General features: G+C 41.9%; 1 protein-coding gene across 1 annotated transcript; it reads right to left on the bottom strand.

The window, feature by feature from the left end:
* Positions 1-8,363: 8,363 nt before the first annotated feature.
* RGS2 (regulator of G protein signaling 2) lies at positions 8,364-11,165 on the bottom strand. The gene is made up of 5 exons (XM_065842647.2): positions 11,020-11,165; positions 10,559-10,660; positions 10,399-10,460; positions 9,344-9,510; positions 8,364-8,909 (listed from the first exon to the last, which is right to left on the bottom strand). The coding sequence occupies exons 1-5, from the start codon at positions 11,130-11,132 to the stop codon at positions 8,715-8,717; spliced, it is 639 nt and encodes a 212-aa protein (XP_065698719.1). The 5' UTR covers positions 11,133-11,165; the 3' UTR covers positions 8,364-8,714.
* Positions 11,166-21,215: the final 10,050 nt, after the last annotated feature.

The following is a 21,215-nucleotide window of genomic DNA, read 5'->3' as shown; positions in this document are numbered from 1 at the left end:
CAAAAAAAGAAAAATTTCCTGCCCAACCAGCTTGCTCATCTGTCTCCGCAACAGCTGCACAGCTGCTAAATCAGATGCAAGGGCAGTGAGGGACGTGCAGGGACCAGGGAAGGGGAGGGAGCCGGGGAGCATGACTGTCCTGCTTCCCAGTAAAGCAGCTGCCACCAGTACGTCATACCAAAGCGTAACACGGAAACCATATCCTTCGTTTGTTTGAGCAAAATTCCCTGAATCTGTGCTGCTAGCAAGAGCCGGTGGAAAGCTCATGGAGGAATGCTGATCCTGTCCCAGCAAAGGCATATCCTGTGTCCTGTCAGTCACCAAATGTGACAGGGATTGGAAGGACGTGACCAAACATCTTTCACCCACCTGGCAATATTACTCAAGGTCCTTCAATAGGCATGTTAACAGTACGTTGGGATTTTAAAAAAGCTACCCAAATGTGGCTGGATTTGGTGAACTGCTATTAAAATAACCCTGTGTATTCATTTGTGGTTATATCAGTTCTACAAATGGCTTGTTCCAGGAAAAAGTAATTTGGACTGTATTAAGTCCCACAGGCACAAGCTATGCTCTGCTATCAGTGAATCAGCAAAGCAGCTGCATTTTTTATGTCCTTAAGGAGTGCAAGCAGTGATGCTTCTGCCAGTTCCTCTTGGTCGGGGCGGTGGGGGGGAATATTTCCTATCTGTTGGCAATCTGCTACCAACTACACCCACTCTTCCTTAGTGACATTTCATCCATGCTCCTGTATTGTTTGTGGCACTACAACCTCATGCAAACCCTGCAGATGACACATTCTTTGCATGTAAATAGTACTTTGTTTCCCTCATATTTGTTTGTTTCAGGTGGCATTGATTCCCAGTGCTCCCATTGTCACTAGCAGCACCTGCCCGAGCCCAGCCAAACCTCAGGGGCAGCTGCTCCACCAGCCTGTGCTAACCCAGAGGAGCTGCTGCTGTGTTTGTATGCTATTCCCTAATTTGTCACTGTGTTAATGACTGCCATCATCGTGGGTCTTACTAACATCATCACCTACTACTTCCTCATGGAAAATATGTTCAATAGGGACTCCCCTCCAAGTTTGTACTGATTGAACCTGCTCATGTTCAAACAGGGAATGACTGTTCCATACTGAGCCTGCCGCTGAAACCTTCACTCAGTGGTGATTCATGGGGCTCAAGCAAATACTTGACAGATTTTTTTCCTTCTCTAGTGGCCATCCAGTCCCTGTACAACATCCTGCTTCGACCCTACTGCCTGCCACATGTCTGCCTTGACATAAATGCCCTGTCTTCTCTAGGAAAGCCACTTCCAATGCCAAGGGCACTACTCTTCATGCCAGACTGCTGAGCTGGAGTCATACTGCTGTTCTGAAAGCATACTGGTGTTTCAGAGAGACTCACCTTACTCTAAGGTTTCTAAGTTTCTAGGTGCTACTTTTGGGAGCTGGCTATTACAACCCAATTATAGGCACACTCCCTGCTTTGCTATTTCTGTTATACCGCATTAGCTGAGGTCTTCTGGAATCTCTAATTGGTATAATTGCTTTGCACAAATATGAAGATCTCTATTTAATATTTCCTAATATACCATTTTGTTTCTTAATATGTCACTAAACTAACCAGCAATTTGGTTTCCCCTTCTTTATCACAGAGCGAGACGGTGGTGATTAACCTGCTGACGGATGTAAAGCCCCTTGCGTGGAAGACATTAGAGAAGGTCTGCAAGTACCCCCGGCTGCAGGTCTGGTGGTTACCTGTGTGGTACCAACCTCTCACTGAGCTCATTCTCACTCTATAAACTCTTAGCACTCCTGAGAGCACAAATTCAGCAGTGTACTGAGATTATTTGACACCAGATCCAACATTTTGCTGGACGGTGTGAAAAAAAAAACAAAACAACCAACCCAAAACTTTGCTCAACTAGGTTTTACATAATAATTACTCTGGGTTAAATATGACATGAAAATTGCAGGGCAGGTGCATTAGCTGGGACCTGGGGTACAGCCTGTGTGGTTGTTGCTAAGTGCTCCTTTCAATACTAGGCATTGTTGTTAGTTTGCTGCCCTGATAAATGTTTGGTTTCTTCACACAAGAGAAACTGCTGAAAGAGAATAACTAACAACAGTTTTATGGTGACCAGTAGAGCTGATTAAAATATTTATTTTTTCTGATTTCAGCCACGAAAAGGGAAGGTAGTTAGGAGCCACTTACAGGAGGTTTCCCCACAATGTACGAAGAGATTTGCTAAAGTTTTTGTGTGGGCGGGAGTAGGTACCTTTTCTAGAAGTTATAGTACATGAGCACGTCAAGACACAAGTGACCTTTCAGTCTGCAAAGACTACTTAGTCCAGAGTACAGCTTTTTTTATGCCATTGTTATTTTTTGGTTTTGTAAGGAAACATACAAAAGGAGAATGGTTTACAAGTGTGTTTGTGTTTCAAAACACACTTCAAAAAAACTGCGTATTCTCTATTTCCTCACAACTAAACAGCTTCAAGACAATATTATGCAAGTGTAAGGTTTTAGATTGTGGGAATGAAACACTTGAATGCGGGAAGTGAAAAGGAGAAGGCTTGTTGGCTAGAAGCAAGGGCTGATGGTCTTCAAGCCATTTCAGAGTTTGTATCTAAACACTTAGCTTAAATGTTGATCTCCAGGAAGATGATCTGTTTGTCTCCTAAGTATTTAATGTCCAAAGTCCACTGCTCTGGTCTGGATGTGAACTTCCTAAGGCACAGTGTGAAGACCTGTGCTCAGTGATCCCTGCCAGTGGCAGGAGGGTCTTCGTGGCTGAGGGAAGCTCAGTTTAGCAGGGGACTGTCCTACCACCCAGTTTTCAAAGGAGATATGAAGGCCAGTGCCAAGCACTGTTCTCACACTTGTATCTACCTCTTTCCAAATCTGCCCATTGACAGACTGTGTTGCTCCAGAGCTTAATTATCACAAGCCATGATGTTGTTTTACAGCATCAACAGACCTCCCCCCGACCCAGGCATCTCCGAGGCACGGAGCACACTTAACCTAGCACGAGACCTGCAGAGGCCTCTGAATCCTTGGGAAATTGCTCTGAAAAAAAGCTCTGCCATATGGACTCTTCCACGTGTTGGGAACACTTCATTTTCCAGACTATGGCAAGTAACTGCCAAGAATTTGAGCTTCTCGGCATTGATAAAGCACTGTGATCGCTGAGCCAAATGAGCAGGTAGCAAATGTTAGTTGCAGGTAAATGGAGAGGGCAAGGTGGTGTATTGTTGCCTTAGTGCTCGCAAAAGACACATCCACTGTTCCTTCCTCACTGGATTATGGAAAGAGCTGTACAGATGCTGAGCTGACACTCAGCTTATTGAGTTCCTCAAAATGACAGATTTGGCCCTAGTTGTCAGAATTTCATCTGAAAATCAATTTTGTCCCTTTGTGTTAGGAAAACCCAACACCTTCCCACAGCCAGCTCTGTAGAGCACCTTGTTTTTTCCTCTAAAAAGATGGCACCAAGAGGCTTTATTGGGAAAATTCTGTACATTTTCAATAGCTCTCTGTGTGTTCATACAGGCATTAACCTCTTGAAACAAGTATGATTTCCATAGCATCATAAAAATGCAGCCAGTGGGATCATGCAACTCTGTCATTCTATCCTGCCCTCCATAAAGACCTGTGACTATATGATGCTAAGGTCATGGCTGGTCTTTTCCTCAGCTTTCAACTTTGATCCATTTACACTGCATATTTATCTGGCATTTTCATCTCGAAGGGCTGCTGCTGCTGACAAGTGAGCTGACCTCTTTTGAAAACAGAAGGACTCTGCTCCAAAACCCAGCAGCCTGCAGGCAGGACAAAAGGCAAAAGTGAGGTTTCAGTTTGCTGACAGCACTGAAGGCAGCAGGAAGAGTCCTAGCCCACCTGGCCCTCCTGCCTTCCTTTGCTCGGATGCCTGGTCCCAGCCCACAGCGGGTATCAGGCAAAGTAAACAGCAGGAACCAACCGCAGCCAAGTCAGGAGACAGCTCAGCTTTGCAAACAGACGTATTGGGGCTGGGCGGACGCCAGGGAGGGCAGCCACACACGACAGATCATGTCTCTGATGCAGTACGGAGCCTGCTGAGAGCAGGGGAAGCCTCCGACATCTGCACACGCTACAGCTGTGATTGCCACGGGACAGCGGACCCATGCTCCACCCAGCTCAGCCCCATCAGCTCCAGCTGGTCCCAGTGAAAGGGTTAATTCTGTCGGCCTTTAAAAGCAACAGCTGGAACAGCAGGGTGCTAGTGCAGCTGCTCCTGGTGTTTCAATTTCCCTTGGGCATCCATGAAGACAAAGGAACACACCACCTCAACAAACAGCTCCTGAATGCCTTTTCCATATCAAACAGCTGACTTTCTGAGCTCTATAAATACCAGGTTAGTACCACATCACCTGAAAATCCGAAGTCAGGCTCCCATCCAAGAAGCCATGGAGCTGCTCCCTGATCTAAAGCTGTAATGCAGAAACACAACTTATTCCATGAGATCCCAAGTGGGAAAACTGTCTGGGGAACAAAACCACTCATTTCTGTCAATCAGATTATCTTGAATGGAATATTTAATATTTTAATAGAACATAATTTAATTGCTGGTTATGGGTATGTTGTAGCTGTCAGAAACTCTGATCTAAATAATTATTTTTATGAAAGATTGCCAAAGGACTCACTTTAAACTCCTCTGTAGGATAAACATAGGACTATTTTCCCCGGATTTCTGTGCAGGCCAGCCATCACTTCCCAGTGACAGTGCACAGGGAAATGCCAATTAGCACATCTACAGAACTGTCCAAGGTTAATTGTTGAGCGTGTTCACTTCAAATCCAACTGCAGATCCTCTTCAAAAATTCACACTGCTTTGGGGTCATGAGCTGACAGGCTCATATGGATGACACAGTGATCCTCAGAAAAGGGCTCCTTCATGTTTTAATTGCCCTGAGCAGCCCCACCTGAGTCCCCACTCACACATGCTGCCCATCATCCAGGACTCACATCTAGTTCTCTCTCCTGGATGGACCAGGTGTCTATGTAGCAGGTATGTTTGTCACCAGCCCTGTTTTTGGTTTGTCTCTGGAATGGACCTTGGGTTGATGTAGTGGCCTTGCCTGGGGGCTTGTTCCTGGTGTGTGTGAACCAGGAGGGATGTGAGGTATTGCTGTGCTGGTGGGATGAAGAGAAGTCATGGTTAATGTTTTGCCATCTGAAGGAAGATGAATTTAGGATACTGTCCCAGGTTCCGAACAATTTTTCTGTGTTGAATCACAGTAAGTCAAATTTGGTAAGAAAAAAAAAGAGAATACATTAAGATCCCAAAGCCTCTTCTAAAGGTCACTTTTCTGCTCTATGCAAGTTGCCAAGTTATAGTCTCATCCAAGTAGCCCTTCTACACACATATATGTGTGCCTATAAAGCCCTTAATTAGTGTCTCCTTCTCCTAACAGAGGTCTGGGATTTCAAGTGGAAATGTAGATTTTGTTTATAGTCTCGGTACATTTTTCAGCTGCAATACATAAATACACGAAGCAAGAGCACTGTATTGCCATTTGTTTACTGAGTGGAGTTGCTTTCCCATTGGACTGGAGTGGTGAGTCAGCATTGCTATTGAGCTCACCCTGTTCTCAGAGATCCTCTCCAGCCTCTGGGCCAGAGGGCACTTGCCAAGAGTCAGCTGCTTTTGTGTTGTATTTTAGGAGATTGGTTTAGATGTTGCCTTCTTGATAGCATGGAGGACTCCCCTTTGGATTGCCCTGTGCTTCAGTGCCAGTGCAAGCCATTAAAAAATAAAAGAAGCTGTGGCAGGATCCAGACAGTTGAAACTCATTACTTTGTTTCTCAAAATTGTGAGTATGACTTAAAAAGTTAGATATCTTATTTTTTAAAATGACTGCATAGTCTTTCCATTAAGTTCTGGTTTGGGAAAATACTAGGGATACTCCAGGTTTTTCTCCATGACTTGAGCTATTCAGCTGGGCTGTGGAGTAGCAAGCTGTTTATTATCTGTTGCCACTGGATACAGACACCAGAGTATCAATTTTACCTGCAGGCACAAGGCTGCCCAGAGTATCAAACCATTATCTCTGAAAGCAATTGGTGGGTTTCTATTCCTTCAGGAAATGTTCACAGCAATCTTTCAAGGTTTGCAGCACTCCTGATGTGCCTGTAGTGCCCCTTTTCTGTGGTGACACCCCTGGAGTTCAGCAAACAGGGTTCTTATCAAAAACTGGAAAAGTAATTGGAAGGAATGTTGTGTACACAGATGTGTTGTATTTTACTAAAGATCTTTTTTCTTTTTTTTTGCTCTTGATATACCAAGCTGTTTTGCTGCAAAGCTTAGCCTTGAACCTGGGGCTCTCAGATGCTGCACACAGGTCGTGCCAGAGATTCAGCATGGTTTGGGTTGTTTGCTGCTGCCTTGGCACCCTCTGTGGAAGCTACAGAGCTGTCTCCACAGCCTTCCTCAAGACCAATGTTTATGATCTGAACCTTGAAAGTATACAAGAACAGCCCTCAAGCAGTGATGCTCTGCCTAACAGCCCCACCTAATTTCCCCTCTGAACTACATACTGTGCTATAAGTAGTTCTGGCACCTGCTGAAAGTAGAAATGTTTCTTTCCCTGAAACCAGACACCAGCAGTCATTAATTACCACATCCTGAATTGGCACAGATCAATGCATCTTTGAAGCTAGTGAAGCTTCATGGAATCATTCCTGCCTTGGCTCCAAGTCATTAGTAGGTATAGTTCTGGCTATTTTAATGCTCTTCAAATTATTTTGGTTATTTAGATTACAAAAGCAATTATTAACCCAAATTGAGTTTTCCTGGTTAGAGAGAAAACAAAACAAAACAAAACACCAAAACAAACAAACAAATAAACAAACAAACCAACCCCACACATAAACAAAACCAAGCTTTTTCTGTTGTAGTAAATTGTTGGGCTGAGGTGTCTTTTGCACTTGTTTTAATAGGGACTTAGCTGATCAGCAAACTTAGCTGTATGAGTGTGAGCTCTCACAGTCCCAGAAGTGGGGCTATATCAAAGCAGGGACTGTACCAAATTTCTTTTTTTCCATGTATAGAGACATTATAATAGATATACACATCTGTTTGTATGTACACACTGCTGTGTATCCTGCAATAGGTATATAATGCACTAACTAGTTGCTTTTGAGCGGTTTTGGATTAGTAACTGAAGTGACAAAGACTATAGTTGGAATTGTCTTGATGCTTGGAGGAGTGGACCATTACAGAAGTGACTGCTGTGGCTATATGTGAACTAAACAATTAAAGCTGACCTGAGAAATGGAGCTAAAATAGCTGGAGCCAGCACCTGAACAGAACTAGAATTCAGACAAGTCACAAAACTAACACATTAGGGATTGTTTTTGGAAGTTCTGGTTTTGGATGTTAGTTAAAACAAAAAAAATTACATGTAGTAATGATGGCCAGTGACTTTCTCCCCAAGAAGCACTCACCTAGCAGGGAGTCAAATGTTCTCTTTGTAGTCTTACCTCTACTGTCTTTGCACGGGTTTTACAGCCTGATGTCATACTAAAGACCTCCTGAGCCCTACTTGAAACAGTAGAAACTGTGCCACTACTGTACTGCTGGTGACTGTATGGTCTCCTGCAGCAGTACCGCTGCTTTTCTACTTGATCTGTCATCACGTGTAGCCATATATGTGCCTTGCACTTACAAGTGTGATTTCATGGGGACATGGTTATGACAGAGGATGTGATGGAATATGTCTTGTCTGTTACGTTTTCAAGTTCTGAGGATCTTTATTCTGTCTGTACCTGCTTTAAAATTAGCCCTGTTATGATCACACCCAGGACATGCAGTCCCAGGACTCCGGAGTTCAATGCCAGATGGTATATGTCTGTGTGTACAAAACTAGTTAAGAAACAAAGGCAGCTTTGTATCAAAATAGTTTATTAAAAACAATGATAGACTTCACTGAAGCTTGCTGTCCTCAAGACAGAATTATGACATTATTGCAGCATTCAACACAATCATAATCATTATATAAATATAATACTATACAACTCCTGTTTGTCTTGGCCAAGTTTCGCCCTCGGTCTGGCCTTGTGCAGCCCTGCTGACACAACCCAGCCCTGCACACTTCAGTTGCAGAACCTGTTCCTCTGGAAACTGAGTTCTGCCTCTTCCTCCCTTTGCAGACAGTAACAGCACTGTGCAGCACAAGTTGCACAGAAAACCAACACATCTCTTTGCAGCTGGAGGCAGCATACAGAACCAGTGTGAATGCACCAAGTGACTGACAAGGGCAACACTGATGTTTAGGAAAAATAAATATGCAACCAGCCACTCAAGTTGTCAGCACTGCACAGAGCAGCTTCTGTTGACAAGGCAGCTCTGTTCTGACCTGCTGCATCCCACCTCAGCCGTGACAGGAGGACGCCTATACCATATTGTTTGGTCTAAAGCATGGAGTCATCTTTCACTGCAGCACTCCAGGGAAGCGTGTTGCCAGCGGCTGGCTGGCAGAACGCTGCCGTCCCCTCTGAGTGCCCTCCAGCAGCATCGCTCTTGCTATCAGCTTTGCGCCAGAATCAGTATTTGTCCTTGCACTGTGGCAAACAGACCAAGCACTTGGTATCTCAGTCCTTCAGGTCAGGATGCTGCCATGGCTTGCTTTCTCACTAGCTGAGAGGCTTCTCTTTGCTCTTCTCCATTGCTCATGTCCCCTGGGCTGCTCTGGTGACGGGTGTCTTCTTGCACAGCTCCTGATAGAACTCAGATTCCAAAAACCGTGGGTATGAGTTATTCTCCATTAAGCTGTAAACTCTCTTCTGGGCTGCACTGAAGCACGTATGTGTGGCTTCTTGAATGTTCTGTGCAATCATGTTCTTGGTTTGGAAGTCTATGTTTATCTGAAATACAAAAAAAAAAAAAAGGACATTTAATTACTTCTGAGAACTGAACTCAAGCAAGTATAACATTTCTGAAGAGGTAAAAGACGACAAGGCCCTACTACTACAGGGTCAAATTAATGAAGTTTCCTTTCAGAAAATTCTTCTATACAAAACCTGAAGTAATTCAGATATAACCCTTCTGTGCCAAACTCCTATGTTACAGGTGTTAAATGCAGGTGTTGACTTTCACCAGTTAAGATGGAAACTCTGAAATGCTGCTTGGGATGGTTTCCAGCTTGGTGAAGAGGCCATTAGGGAGAGTTTCAGAGAGAGATAGTGAGATATCTACAATGCAGTTTGGCATCTGTATCTTAAAGAGAATTCAGAGAAATAAATAAGTGCAGTAAGAACTCATAGGATGGGGCACTTATGTTTCAATAAGTTTCCTTTACCTCTTTAGGAGCCTCTTTTTCAATGAAGTCATTGTAGATTTTTTTTGCTTTTGATGTCAGCTTCTGGGGTGACTTGGTTTTCTTGAAGTCCTCACAGGCCAACCAGAACTCTATGTTCTCCTCACAGAACTCAGACTTCAGAAAAGCTCGGAAAGCAGCAAGACCATCTAGGGAGAGAGAAGAAAAAAATACACATCAATTAACTATTTGGGGAATTTTGAATTTACCCACTTGTCACATTTGTTTCTACCAAAGTGTTTTACTGTAGCTCTGGTCTGGTTCTTTCAGGAATATCATAGCAATTAAAAAATTTCCATATTTATGTATGCAAACAAGTTAACTCTAACAGCCTGATGTGCTTCATTTTGAGTTAGTCATTTTTAGGTAAACTCAAAAAATGAAAGCCATTTCTAACTGGTATGTTCCATTTTGTGATGCCTGAATATATACTGGAAAAAAACCCCCACCCTCTCTGTAGATGGGATCTCATGTGTTAACCTTTACACTAGAGTAAATATTTATGACCATGCTGCAAACTTCTGGAATATTTTTTGCATTGGAAAGGATGACTCAAGTTCAAAGAGCAAATGGTAATATTATGTCTTGGTCTTTTTGCTCTGCTGTTGAGTGCTTTTTCTTGTAGAGCTACAGTAAAGCCCTGAGATCTTTGAACTACTGTGTTGCAGAATCCTTCCCAAGTTATTTGAATGTATTAGTTTTGGTTAAGCAGTGAGCTCAGTGAACAAATGCTCTTTTTACATTAGCAAAGCCAAGCTAATAGGTATGATTTTAGCCACAAGGTTTATAGAAAAAAAATCTACTACAATGAACTATTCTTGATGTTTTAATATTAATTTACTTTTTTTTTTTTTTTTCAAAGAATACATCTCTGAATTTTGGCTTTAAACAGTTCAAAGCACTCAACTTTCAAGACCAGAATCAGAGCTATTTACATTGGAAAGGTACAATGCTGACATGCAAGGAAGCAATCTTACAGACATATAAACTTCACCATCCCTTTGCTCTTGAATGTTACTTTTTGAAGACTAACTTACATTTATTAGCAAGAAGTTCATCAAAGGCTTCTGACCACAGCTGGGCTTCTTCAGGGGAAGGTCTGCATAAAGAGGTGGAGAACATTAGACTCCATTGCTCAAGCTTTGTTTTTGTAGAACACTTGAGTTATTTAAACAAAATCTCTCTCTCATAACTTACCTAAAGTAGGTGCGGTGTTTTCCCACTTTCTTAGATTTCATTTTAGTAGAATTGGAAGAGTTCTGCAGAAAGTAGCTCAGTCTTGTCTTCCAATCTTTAATACTGGAGGAACAAAGAAGCAGCAGCATGTTTAAAATGACAGTTTCAAGAGCTTCAGACACCAGCCCCTTTCCTAGCAAAAGCTGCAAAAGTTTTCTTGCCATTGCTTTGCCAGTTCTGTGGCTAGAGAGTCACCCAAAGCATCTGTCTGAGAGGAAGAAAACTATTTTCCACCCGCTTAAATCAAGATATTTGCCTGCTAGCCAGCGGCTACTGTTAGCCAAGACACAGCTGTAGGAGCCCTGATCCCCCTGACAGCCCAGCCCGCTGCCCCCCGGCTCTGCCGCCAGAAGCCTGGAGCAACCCGGCGGGCTGCAGCCTCGGACCCCCCGCTCTACACCCGTTTTGGGGGCGACACTCACATCGTCCTCTTCATCCTGCCCTTCTCCGCCTCTTCCGCCTCGCTGCGGCGGCGGCCGCCCCGCTCCATACGCCCGCTGTTGTGCTCCAGCGCTAAGAACAGTGCGCTCTGCATCGCGCCCCAACTTGCGCCCCGCCGCTGCCGCCCGCTCTTATAGGCCCGGCCCGGCCCGGCCCCCGGGCGGTGCCGTCGCGCTGGGCGTGTGGGCGGCGCTGCGCTCGGGAGAGCTTTCGGTTTGTGCTAGTAAGCTAGTACGGGAAGTTTTACCTTTCCTGTAAGTTTACATCTCTTTTCCCATTTATTTTGTTTTGCCTTTCTTTTCCTTCTCCCCTCTCTTTTTTCTTTATTATCTTCTTTTCCTTTTTTCCCGTTTTTTTCCCTTCTTTTTTCCCTCCTTTTTTCCTTTTCTTTTTTCCTTCTTTACCTTTTTGTCTTTTTGTTTTCTTTCCATTCCCTTCCCTTCTCTTTTTTCCCCCCTCTCTTTTTTTTCTTTTTTTTTAATTTTTTTTTCCCGCCCTTCCCTCAACTCGCCTTTGCTAGTGCCTCGCTGGAAAGCTTTTATCTGCCACTGGCAGAGGGATGGCTGTCTTCTCTGTCAATCAGAATGTACCTTGCATTTTACCTGTAGACTTTTTTTTTAAAGGAAATACAGACTTTTAAATGTGGCCAGGACACAAAAAAAAGGATAAGGAAGGACTTAGCCACCTTTCTTCAAAAAATTAAGTAACCATAAATTTGAGCATATTGTACTTTTGATGTCCACCTCTCTGCTAGCCCAAGCTGTTTATCACTTGAATAAGCTGTCTGCACATGTGTTCTATCTCTGTATAGTGTTGCCACCTATCAGCGAATTGTGTAAATTGCTCCCAGTACACGAAGCTGAAATTGCAATGATTTACTCCAGCTGTGGGTTTGTTGAAAAGGCCATGTGGTCTTTCTCAGCAGTGTCCAGCTGAAGGGTATCATGTCCAAAGAATGTGAATTTAGGAATCATGTGAGTTTCTCTTTAATCTATGTTACCTTTTTTTCTCCTTTCTCTGAATGTGTCTTTCTTTCCACAGTACTCTAGAGCATGTATTTTTCTGCTATAAAAAGCAGTATTCTGAAAGACCATTTGATTCCCCAAACACTGGTTGACTTCAGTGCAATCATGTAGCATCAAATGTCTGATCCTTTTGGGTAATTACCATAGTCCTACAACCTCTGCTTGTTGCATATGCACGAAGCTGTGCAAAGGCATTTTGCTTTAAATGAGATGCACAGGGAAAATGAATTCCATTTTATTTGTGAAAGCATTTAAATAAGGATGCTTTTCAGTGCTGCCTGTTGTAAGTCCTTTGCAGTATATAGTGAAGGACTAGTAGGAAAATACAGTTCCATCTTCGAAATTTTACCAAATTGGTTTCAGTGTTTTTTGTTTTGTTTTGTTTTGCTACAGGTAGCTCTTAGTCTTGGATATAGCACATACAGTTTTAAAGAGAAATTATTACGAGGGTGTTGCCATGGGAGGGAGGAAATGTGGAAACACTAACAGAGGTAGGGCTCTAAGTGCTGTAAAAGTATCAGTTCCAGAAGCTTTATGGGCAGATAGTGCTGGTGTGATGGATGGAGCTGTGCTGACTCGCTTCTAGGTCCTTCCACCGTCACTCGCTTTGAGTGCCAGGGTCAGCTGGGCTGTGCAGCTGTGAGAGATTCGGGCAGGAGCTGCTGAACAGCCTGTAACACACCCAAGGATGGGAACACGCTCTGCACATGTGAAACCCGCAGCCGCTGGGCTGGGGGGGGCAGACTGCCTTGCTTAGAATAACAGGTCAGAACTCAGCCCTGGGCCTTACCCAGAGCTGAGCCTCTGTAAAGGATCAAATACTCTGCAAGGAGAACAGTACATTCCTCACCTTCCACCTGGCTTGTAGGAGATTTCCCCATTTTTGATGCTGGTTTCAAGTTTCTTTCACCTGACTCTCAAAGTTGACTGGGGGGGAAATGTACCAAAGGATAGTGGGAATGGGAAAACTTCAAAGTCTAGTAAGCTACAGTAAGGTTTGGTTAAGCATTTCTATTTGGGGGGCTTACCCATAGCACACCAGAGATCCTGTTGATATTTAAAGCTTGATGAAATGCTTTCTTGATGCTCTTGGAGGAGACTTGTAAGGGTAGAGCTGGAATATTCCCAGCATCTGCCAAGTTGTAAAGCTGGCAGTAGTCAGCATATGGAAAACTGCAGCATGAATCATGTATTTGTCTGATAGTTTTTATTTTAAACTTTTTAATTGCTTCTTTCAGATACCCATAAAATGGAAGTGCCAGTTAAGGAAGGCAGTTATAATATTTGTAATGTCTTTAAATACTGGAAAAAAGAAATAGTGTTCCAAGTAAAAAAAAAAAAAAGCTGCTTATGGAATTGTGTGGTTAGATGACCTTATAAAACATACTTACTGTAACATTTGGTTTAAAAACTATTTAGATTAAAGTTGAATTTTATAGGCTGCATTGAGGTATATTTTTAGTTTACATTCTTATTATGCTTTTAAAGCCTGGAAATCACTGTTTTTGCAGTAAAAGAGAAACTTTACGAAATACTTTCTTGCTTTGTCATGCTGTGCAGTATGTTTTCTGCCTATGATGCTAACCTTTGCCAGGAGGTCGATGAGACATCTGCATGATAAAAGATATTTTCTGTTTGTGTTTAAGAAAACAACAAAAAAGTATCTGATAGCAGATAATGGCATCAGTGTACTGCAAAATGACCCGGTCAGGCCTGGGACAGGGGGGATACTTCTGGTGGGGGGGCTGCCTGCTCCCCAGGAGCTGTACGAGTGCAGCCCTGGCTGACTGCATCACTGGGTGCTGCCTAGAAGAGCTTTAGGGCTCACCAAGCAGTTTTAGATACACCAAACTGAAGTAGTATGAATTTCTAGTTTTTCAAAGTGAGGATGGCTCAGTTCATTAGCCTGCTTTTTGGAAGGTGGGTCTGGTTTTGCACCAATGGTACCATACGCTGACTTGGTAAAATGAGATTTGGCATCTCAACCCTGTGCTTCATGATCTCTTGCCGATGTTATTTTGAAAATTTCAGGAGAATTACATATTACTGCTTTCTGGAAAAGCCTAGATTGCAGCTGCAGCACAGGTGCAGGTGTGCTGGCATGGCACAGGGCATAATGATGCTGAAAAATAAGTGATTCTATCTCATGATGCCCCTCATTGGGAATGGGGCTGTGGGGTGTGCAACCCTGTCTGCACAGCTCCAACCAGCCTCAAGAGCAACGCTCCAGATTGTTCTGGGTGTACACTGACCTCAGTGCCTTCATAACAGTGAAGCTCTTGGTAGCTGAGGAGACATGCAAACACAGTGCCAAATCTTTTCCTGTATGTGCTTCCTGAGGCCTTGGTCTGTTTCTGTAACACTGAGCCTATTTTCAAGGAGCAAGGCCAATGGAGATTGATGTTGGGGAGCCTATAGCCCAAACTTTGCTGTTGAAGTCAGTGAGAATTTTGATATTGCCTGCAATGAAACCTGATGTTAGACATTTAATGACACAAGCTCTCACCCTGGAGATCACACTTATCTTTGCAGAGGCTTTCTTGAGAATGTTCTGTTCTTTTTCTGCTTATATGATTCCTATGAGCCTCAGTGATGGCTGGATGTACGGAGAACTGTAACATATGCAATAAACATCCAGGATGAAAGATGAAGTTTTTTCCATCTCAGTTACATTATATGTTGCAATAGCTGTGCTGATCTTTTCCAAGTCCCCAGGGGACAGTCGTTCTCACTGTATAATACTTAAATCTGCACCTGTATTTTCTGAAATGCCAGTCCTTATTTCTCCTTTTTATAGAGAAGAGACCTAGATGGTAGGAAAGAACATAGAAAAAAAACGGTCCAGAGACTTTATAGCTGAGTTTCATAAAGGTGAGGGGGGAGAATGTGCTTTTGCATGGTACTTTAAACCGTGCATTAGGGTTACTTGAGGGATGCCTTGTTGAACCCATATTGCCTTTGGCTAGCTGAAAAATCATATTCCAAAGAAGGAATAAGATCTTGAGCTATAACTTTTTGTTCTGTAACACATATTGCAAATTACAGAGGTGTACTTTCCTGTATTTTTACAGTGTTATTTTAAAATTTACAGCAGTAGAGTCCTGGTGCTGTGTCTGTGAGATAGTTCACGTAAGCATAGAAGATCAGTGAAGAACGCCACTGTGCTGCTTTTAATAGTGTCAACTGAGCCTCTGTTCTGCCCTCTCTTTTAGGCTGTGTCTCCTCTGGGGAATAGGGAACCATTAGGTATTCATACAAAAGATCACAGCAGCGCCCTGCTGCTGGGAGAGGTGATGCGTTTCTGTGCTGTGCATTGTTACATAATAGCAGCCATGCATGGTACGTATGGTAGGGCACTATTTTATAGATGAATATTAGAATTGCCACTCTTTCTGATATTGTTGGAGAAGTGAAGATGTTTGCTCAAACCCTTAGTATGATTCTAATTATCTTCTTCACATTCTGGCTTCTTAGTCCCTTTTAGAACTTCAATGACATGGGGGGGGGAGGGGGGTGGTGCTTTTTTGGGTGTTGGGTTGGTGGTTAGTTTTGTTTTGTTGTTTTTAATTGTTTGAAAGCTTGCTGAGGTCAAGTTGTTGCATTCTCTTTGTCCCTGCAGAGTGCCTGACTAGCTGTTGTCCTTCCCCCATACTACTTCCAGTCATAAAGCTCGAAACATACAAATCATAAGACATTATTTCTAGACCTAAATTTAGCACTATTGTGGATTAACACAAAGACTCGACTAATTAAATGTTCAGTCGTTCCTAAATAGAAAAAAAGAATATATCCCGTTACAAATAAATCTCATTTCACTTAACAGCAAAATCCTCTGTCTGAGTAATGTATAAACTAGATGGAGCTCTCTGAGAACTCATCATTCCCAGACCTCAGCCACCTTTTTTTACATAAACATCCACATTAGTTTATAAAAGTTCTAAAAATAGAGCTGAAATGTATCAAAAAGTGGATAAACTGGGACTATATGTCTACTTGCACTGTTGCTGTTATGTGGATGCATATGTCTCTGTTATAGTGACATTGTAAAAAGAAGGTGAATTTAAGCAGTTGATTGTGATTCCACCTCTACCCACGGACTTACAGAAATGTTAGTTTTTAAAGGGGAGATACTCGGTATTGGCGGGCGAGAATCCAAGCAGAGGGATCCCTGAGGGCCCTGCGATGGCTGGTCTGCTCATGCGAGATCTGCTTTATCCCTTCTGCAAAGACAAGCTGAAAGGAGACCTGGATTTAGTCTGCATTTTAAAGGACAAGACATTCTCACATTCCTTATGTCTTTTGTCAATATAGAAAGGAAACAGCTTAGCAAGAAGCAGTGTTTTTTGAACAAAGACATTTTCTTAGCAGATACTAGCTGGGTTACACAGTCTCAGGTAAAGAGATCTGATTAATCTTGTTTGAGGTTAACTAGGTGATGCAGAACACTGGCTCCCTGTTCTGTTCAAATTGTATTCTGTTTTGTTTTTTCCCCCCACCAAAGGCCATATTTGTTAAACTGGGTGTGCTGAGGGATGTTAAACAATCAAAATGTTTGTTAAATCTGGACATGGGCACCATCTTTATCAATATTATCTGTGTGTAACACAGTCAACACAGCCCTTTTGATGATTGTTTAATCCATGTTAATGAAACTCTCTGTAAATGCCTAAATGGTATTAGTCAGATATTGATATAGAAAGTCTTCCTGGCTTAAAAAATCAATCCATTTTACAACTCCTACAGGTGAATATTGTCAGGAGGACAGCAGTGAGAAAACTGAAGATTACAGAGGAGTATAAAATACTTTGCACCACCTAAAAAGTTCAAATATTTGAAAGTAAGCATTTCATTTGAAAGTGAGATAAAATGTCAGTCTTTCCTATTTCATTTCAAAGTTTAAACAAAACTATTTCTTGGAACAACCAGATCTCCATGGTGGGTGGAATTGGCAGAGGTTTAATTAGACTTTCTTAGTGGAAAATAAAAACACTAGCAAAATATCAAATTTGTAGGTGGAAATGTTTTCATTTTTTAGACCTATTTTAGGGTGTTTTATTTTATCATTTTCAGTGTTGCAGTATAGCCTTTTCTGTGAAAACTGGAAGGGTAATCAATGTCTTTCAGATGTGGTAAAGGATGTGTGGTAATGGAGAGGAGAGAAAGCATTGTCTTAGCAAATCCACTTAGTAAAGTCAGAGGACATCTCAACTGAGTAAGGACAGCTTTATACCCTTTCTATATATCATATTGACAAAAACTATTCTGAAGTTTGTAAAGTTAAACTCTCTGAAGTTAGAAAAGGTCAGAATGGGGGTTTCCTGTACAATATTTGTAATTGCACATGTACCCAGTGGTGCCTTGGTCTACTCCCAAAGTGAAGGCTGGGAGACAAACACAGCATGGAGTGATATTTGACTGCATCAAACCACAGCAGTTCCCTCCTGTCTGGTTGACGGGAACACCCAAGCGGTCAGAACGTAGCCAGGGCTGGGCTGAGGGTGCAGACTGTTGTGCGGGTAGCCTGGCAGAGAGACAGAGCCAAGGAGCTTGGCAGATTAGTCATTCCCTTAATGCCAGGTGTTGCAAAATGATGTCTCAGTCCTCCGTATACATGGTAGACAGGTACATTGTTCCCCTGAATGTTTTTCTCATCAGCTATTAGTTCATCATTCAAATAGGTCTTCAGAGGAAGGCAATTCATAGCTGACTTCAGGTGAATCATTCCATGTGGAAAATAATGGTCCACATTTCTAAAATATGTGGATAGAATGATAATGTCACTTCTTGTATTTAAATTTATGTTAAACAGGTAGAACTCAACAGAAATTACTAGAGATGTACTCTGTTGTTATTCCAGTGTTAGACTTAATCAGAGCAGTTACTGTCACAACAGACAACAGTGACAGGTAATTTTGCATTAAAGAAATATTTTTCTAGGATATTTACAGTGCTAGAAAATGGCAGTGCAGGACTGTACATTACCACAGGTTGTACTTAGAAGGCTAAGAGGCTACATAAAACTCCTGACTACATTTTGGTAAGCTCTGTTTTAAATAAACACAAATGGGTTCCGCAGCCTTCAGGTAGGAGTTGTGATGAGACCTTTACATGAATGAACTCATCATTTTTCTGGTTACAAGAAGATGTTTCTCAAGGACTGCTTGCAGCATTACTGAGAAATGAGAACAAGAAACCTTAAGTAAAAAAAGAACCAACAAATAATTTAAAATTCTTCAGTAGCCATAAAGACTAAAACATACCAAACAGATAATTTAAAAGGGAAAAAGGAAGTCTTGGCATTTCTCTGAAAGGATGGCACAGACTAATAGAAGAGGCTGAAGATGAGAGTTGAATATGCCTGTGAACAGACTCACATTTGTGAGTGTGGTAAAAAAGCAGAAAGGCTGGCAAGCTGTGGAGCCACCCAAGGATGTTGTTCAGCTTGTTTAGAACCTCAAAAGACACTGTAAATCATTACCTTCATTATTTTCAAGCTGAGATGGAAGTCTGTAACACAATTCTGGGAAAAGAGTGATCTTCAGCATGCATCTAGAGGAAAAGGGAGGCAGAACCAGGAGGAGTGACCAGATGTTGCCAGACTCTACCTGTGGATGCTTTGTGGGCTTTGCCCAGATGCCACCTTGCTGATTAGCATTTCTCTCCAGGCTGGTGGCTCCATTTCAGAGCTGAACAGCAGTTGCACAGCAGGTATATGCTCTGTGATGTTGGCTGCGATTTCACCTGGTCCTTTCAGTAAGCTTTTCTTAACACCGAACTCTTTTAAAAATGAAACTCTGTGACAGTTTCTAATCACACTTTGAAACAGGAACACATTCAGTACTTTCTCTGATATGTGTTGCTCTGAGGTGTGATGTGTGAGCTACAGTTCAAGGCCTAGAATGGTGGACTTATTTTACACCTGACATAAAAATAGTGTTTAGTTAATGTGGATTTTTTTATCTCTTAATCTCTTTGTTTTAAATAAGTTTTGGATTTTGGTATCTTTACAAGAAAAACTGTTATTTCAAGACTGAGGCAACATTCCTGGCAAGTCTGGAACTTAGAAATCAGGGGACAAATGGCTTAGATCAGCTCTCTGGGATATACTTGAATATAGCAGGAATCATAGAAGGCATAGGTAAATTACAAGAACAAATGGAAAAAGAAGAGCAAAAACTATCCTGATGAAATGTACCCATATCTACTGGATAGCTAATGCCACTGTATTGATTATTATGTGCGTGCTTGGGCTACAGGAGAAGAGAGGACAATTTCTCCCATAAATTATGCCATTATTCCTCCTTTGTATACTGGATTTTCTTTATTTTAGACAAATACTCTAATCCACATGCAGCAAGCAGTTGAGAGGTTAATTTCACACCTGTGGACAAGCCTCAGAGGAATACAGTGCACTGTAGGAGTAACAGGAGCTGTTAGTTCTAACAGGAGATTTAATTTAAAAATCATATATGCCTAAAAACCAAATTAAAACAATTGTACAAACATGTTTAGTCATGAAAGAAAGAATAGCCAGTAAAACCTCCCAGGATCTCAGCGTCTAAATCAGACTGAGGTGGATTTGCCTGCATTATTCAATTAAGCATCTATTTGAAGACAGATCAAATGACCATTATTTTTGCATTCTTTCCATAAGTCATTCAGAAATAACCCCAGGTTTATTCAAGGCACTGTGTTTACTGTGATGGGAAAGAAGTTTAGGCAATGAAAAAATTACAAGAGATGCCGGAATTTGAAATGCCAAAACTTTTGTAACTGTTCCAAGACTGGAGCGCTGATGGGATGCGGCAGCAGAGAGGAGCCTGGTGCTGCAGGTGACTGCGTGTTACCTGGTTTTGCAGAAGCTGCTTTAACAGAAGAGAGCTCCTGTCAAAGATAAAATGTGCATGTTGTAGTGCACAAAGGAGTTTTTTTCTCAGCACCTGTTATATCCTCTTCTGCTGCACATTAGCAAATTAGTGATGTGTTTAGAGAATTCACGCACCTTGCGACCGTCAGCTGAAGGGGGAACATGCACAGTGAATATGAGGGTGATGTCTTGATATGTGTAGGGAAAATGCAATATATTTACTGAGAAATTCAGAGATTGTATGGGAAAATAGCAAGTGGAACAAAGAGGAACATGCTTAGTCTCCCTGGTTCATGAAGTGCTGTTGTTTAAGTGCCAGCTCTCAGGGTTGAATTAAGACATATTTGTAATGAGAGCTGTAGCCTCTCGACTATTTTTAAGTGTGTTTTTCAAAATATGGGGGAAAAAAATGTAGATCTGCAGAAAATATTGTGTAAATGGAACTTATTGTGTTTAATAAGTAGCTTTTCTATGTTACTATCATTAATGACTGATGTTGACATAGTGATTAACACCAGTTTCTTAGTACCGTACTTTTGGTGTTGCTGATAAGTGGTAAGAATATGGTTTCTGTCACTACTATGACTTTGCTTAGCTGACTTGCATATTTTTTACTAAATCTTCTGTCTGCCCCATATTATTTAATTTGCATTCGTTAAACCTAGCAACTGGGGAACTGAAACAAAAAGTTATTTTGTTACAAGCAAGCTACTTTTGTTTTCTTTGCCAGTTTGTGTTTACATTTATAATGGCATTCCTGGCCAGCTCATTTTCTCTTCTGAGGGACTTTGTTTTCAGTTATCATTACAGCTGAGAAACAAACGGCTTTTTATGAAACTAAAACTTTATGAAACCCAATTTTTTTTCTCCCTTGTGAACACAGTGCTGTTTCTGGAATGGAAAGAAAAACAAACAAACACCAAAACCCCATCTAGCAGTCTGAAGGCAGACATCTGTTTTCCTTTGCATTCATTATATCCTACAGCACCTTGCAGAAGCTGATGACAGGCTCAGAAGGGCAGAGATCAATTCTCATCTACTGAATATCTAAGTAATGATCTATGACCAATCATCAGAAAAAAATTGTTGCAGTTTGCCTAAGTTCTGCTGTTGCTCCTGGCTTTAACCTCTCTTTCCTCTGTTTTTAACTACTCAGGTTTTACTCATCAGTTCTCCCATTTTGTGGTCAGTATAATTTCTGTTGTTGGGAGATGTGTTTATTCATTTATGGAAAGATGTTTTGTCATGTTTAAGTGGCAGGACTGTAACAATCCAGACTGTTGAC

This window comes from Patagioenas fasciata, chromosome 6, assembly GCF_037038585.1.
Source record: "Patagioenas fasciata isolate bPatFas1 chromosome 6, bPatFas1.hap1, whole genome shotgun sequence".
NCBI lineage: Eukaryota > Metazoa > Chordata > Aves > Columbiformes > Columbidae > Patagioenas > Patagioenas fasciata.
Note: the sequence above shows the minus strand (reverse complement) of the source record. Positions and strands in the feature narration are given on the sequence as shown.

What these genes read in the sequence shown, in the direction of transcription:
- RGS2 (XM_065842647.2), bottom strand. Translation starts at nt 11,132, where the DNA reads ATGCAGAGCGCACTGTTCTTAGCGCTGGAGCACAACAGCGGGCGTATG. An exon ending in GGCAGGATGAAGAGGACGAT is followed by an intron (nt 10,661 to 11,019) that starts GTGAGTGTCGCC and finishes TTGTTCCTCCAG; the next exon opens with TATTAAAGATTGGAAGACAA. An exon ending in TGAACTTCTTGCTAATAAAT is followed by an intron (nt 9,511 to 10,398) that starts GTAAGTTAGTCT and finishes CTCTCTCCCTAG; the next exon opens with ATGGTCTTGCTGCTTTCCGA.